This window comes from Vigna unguiculata, chromosome 8, assembly GCF_004118075.2.
Source record: "Vigna unguiculata cultivar IT97K-499-35 chromosome 8, ASM411807v1, whole genome shotgun sequence".
Lineage (NCBI taxonomy): Eukaryota > Viridiplantae > Streptophyta > Magnoliopsida > Fabales > Fabaceae > Vigna > Vigna unguiculata.
The window spans coordinates 22,514,231-22,516,739 of NC_040286.1; the positions used below are offsets into that span (position 1 = coordinate 22,514,231).

The 2,509-nt window shown below is 44.0% G+C and overlaps 1 protein-coding gene across 1 annotated transcript; it reads left to right on the forward strand.

Annotated features, from left to right (window-relative positions):
- The first annotated feature begins 974 nt into the window (after positions 1–974).
- On the forward strand, positions 975–2,261 carry LOC114194998. Its single transcript, XM_028085397.1, has 4 exons — positions 975–1,129; positions 1,277–1,514; positions 1,751–1,890; positions 2,084–2,261. The coding sequence occupies exons 1-4, from the start codon at positions 975–977 to the stop codon at positions 2,259–2,261; spliced, it is 711 nt and encodes a 236-aa protein (XP_027941198.1).
- Positions 2,262–2,509: the final 248 nt, after the last annotated feature.

Consider the following 2,509-nt stretch of genomic DNA (forward strand, 5'->3'; position numbering starts at 1 on the left):
AGCTAGCCTAAGCGAGGCTGAGGGCTTTTTTGGGCGAGCGTGCCTAACTTAAGCGAGTTTATACGAGTTACTATGTTTTTATGTGCTTGTGAGTGTGTTTTGGCTGTTTTATCCTAAGAATAGGATGTATATGCATGTGGTGTGGTGTTTGGGCTTGAAGGACTAAGTCCAATAGGGGTCTGGGATGTGCTCGGTGGTTGGACACATGATGGGCATGGAACTGGTTGAGTTCCCGTCGGCTACTATTGGACGAGGAGTCCTTAGTATGGTGATTGCATGTGTCGGGCGCATGATGGGCAAGGAACTGTTTTGTTCCCGTCGGCTACTATTGGGCGAGGAGTCCATAGTATGGTGATTACGTGCGTGCCAGGGTCCAAGTTATGAGGCTTGAATGTTTTTACTACAAGCGAGGAGTCTGTAGGGCAGGACTATGAGCGGGATAGGCTCATAGGGTTGAACCACGAATGAGTTAATTTCGTGGGAGCACAGGAAAGTCCCAAGACCTAGTTCATGCATATGACTCATGAAGGACCATGAGGTCATGGTTGGATGATTTGGAAAGTATGAGAATTTTAATTATCTTATTTAAGGTTGGGGAACATATTTATTTCATATATCTGTTTATATTTTTATTGTGCATAGCTCACCCTATTTGCTTGTGTGTATGGCGATGATCGGATAATTGGTTATCCGGGAGCAGATGTTGTGACAGGTGAGCCAGGAGATGCTTAGAGACGGAGAGCATGGGGTACTTAGGTTTTTGAAGCATTTTTTTTATTTTGGTTTTTGATGTAACTTTAATATTGCTGGACTATATTAATTTTTGTACCGAACGATAGTGAACTTGTGAATTATGTTACAGTTACTATCTTTGTTTTAAATTTCCCGCGCTTTTGGGAAATAGTTTATATAAAAATGTGGTATTTATTTTAATTGGAATTTTATTTATTAAATATTAGTAATATTCCTTAGGGATGTTACAACCCCCACCTCCTGAGTGGAGCTTAGATGATTTCCTAAAGCATCAGCCTGTCAAGTTCAATGGCAAGACTAGTCCTGACCTACTTGATCAGTGGATGAAGGACATGGAGTGGATCTTTGACGCCAAAAGGTGTTTAGATGAGAGCAGGTTTGCTTTCACAATCTACATGCTCACAAGAGAGGCTAAGCATTGATGGGCTAGCATGAAGTTAATCATGGAAGAGAAGCATGAATAGATCACTTGTGAGGCCTTCAAGAGAAAGTTCCTCTCTGAATACTTCCCAAACAATGTCAGATACGCTAAGGAGGTGGAGTTCCTCCAGTTGACACAAGGGAACAAGTTAGTAGCGGAATATGCTAAGAGATTTAAGCATCTGGGGCGCTTTTACACCCCTTTAGATGATAAGTGGTTGTCCAAGAAGTTTGAGAATGGTCTCAGAGGAGACATTCGTTTGATGGTGGCCCTACTCTCCATCAAGGACTTTGCGGCCTTAGTGGAGAAGGTTGTGGTCATGGAAAGGATGAAGACTGAGGTAGAAGCTCAGCACCAACAACAATAGAGAGTTAGTGGACCATTTGGGCCCAAGCCTAGATTTGAAGAAAAAAAGAAACCTTATGCTAGGCCTCACTCCTAGTCTCAAGGGTTTAAAGGGTTTTCTTCTGCGCCCAGTAGAATTCAGTGCCCTCAGTGTAGAGGACCTCACCTGAGGAGTGTTTGCCCTCAATTGGCCGGCTTTTGCATATGCAACAACTGTGACAACTTTGGCAGGGATTGTCCCACTTTGGGAAGAGTAGTGACACAACCCCTAGTTCATACTCAGTAGAGAAGAAGAGACGGGAGAAGAGGCACCAAACCTCAAGCAACTGGCAGGGTTTATCCGATGACCGGGGTAGAGGCGGCAAGCTCAGGTAACCTTGTTGTTGGGTGTTGTCTTATTGTTGGTAAACGTCTTTGTGTACTGTATGATTCTAGAGCGACACACTCCTTTGTGTTAGAATCTTGTGTGCAAGTGTTGGATCTGTCGGTCTGTGAACTATAGTTTGACCTTGTGGTATCTACTACAGCATCTGGGTTGGTCAAGACATTGTCCTTGTGTGCTAGGTGTCCTGTGGAGGTAGAAGGGCGCATGTTCAAAGTCAATCTGATATGCCTCCCTCTACAAGGTTTGGATGTGATCTTGGGAATGGATTGGCTCTCTACCAATCATGTTCTTGTAGACTGCCGGCAGAAGAAGCTGTTGTTCTCCAACTCAGAGGAGCCTGAGTTGTTGTCTTCTTAGGGTGTTTTGAAGGAGATCAAGGATGGCGCCTAGTGTTTCATGATCTTTGCTCAATTAGAGGTTGAGAAAGATGAAAAAATAATACTGATATTAGTGGTGCAGGAGTTTGAGGATGTGTTTCCAGAGGAAGTATCGGGGTTACCCCCAAGAAGGGAAGTTGAGTTCTCCATCGGTCTGGTACTAGGAGCAGGTCGAGTATCAATAGCTCCTTATCGTATGGCTTTGGCTAAGTTGGTGGAACTTAGGAA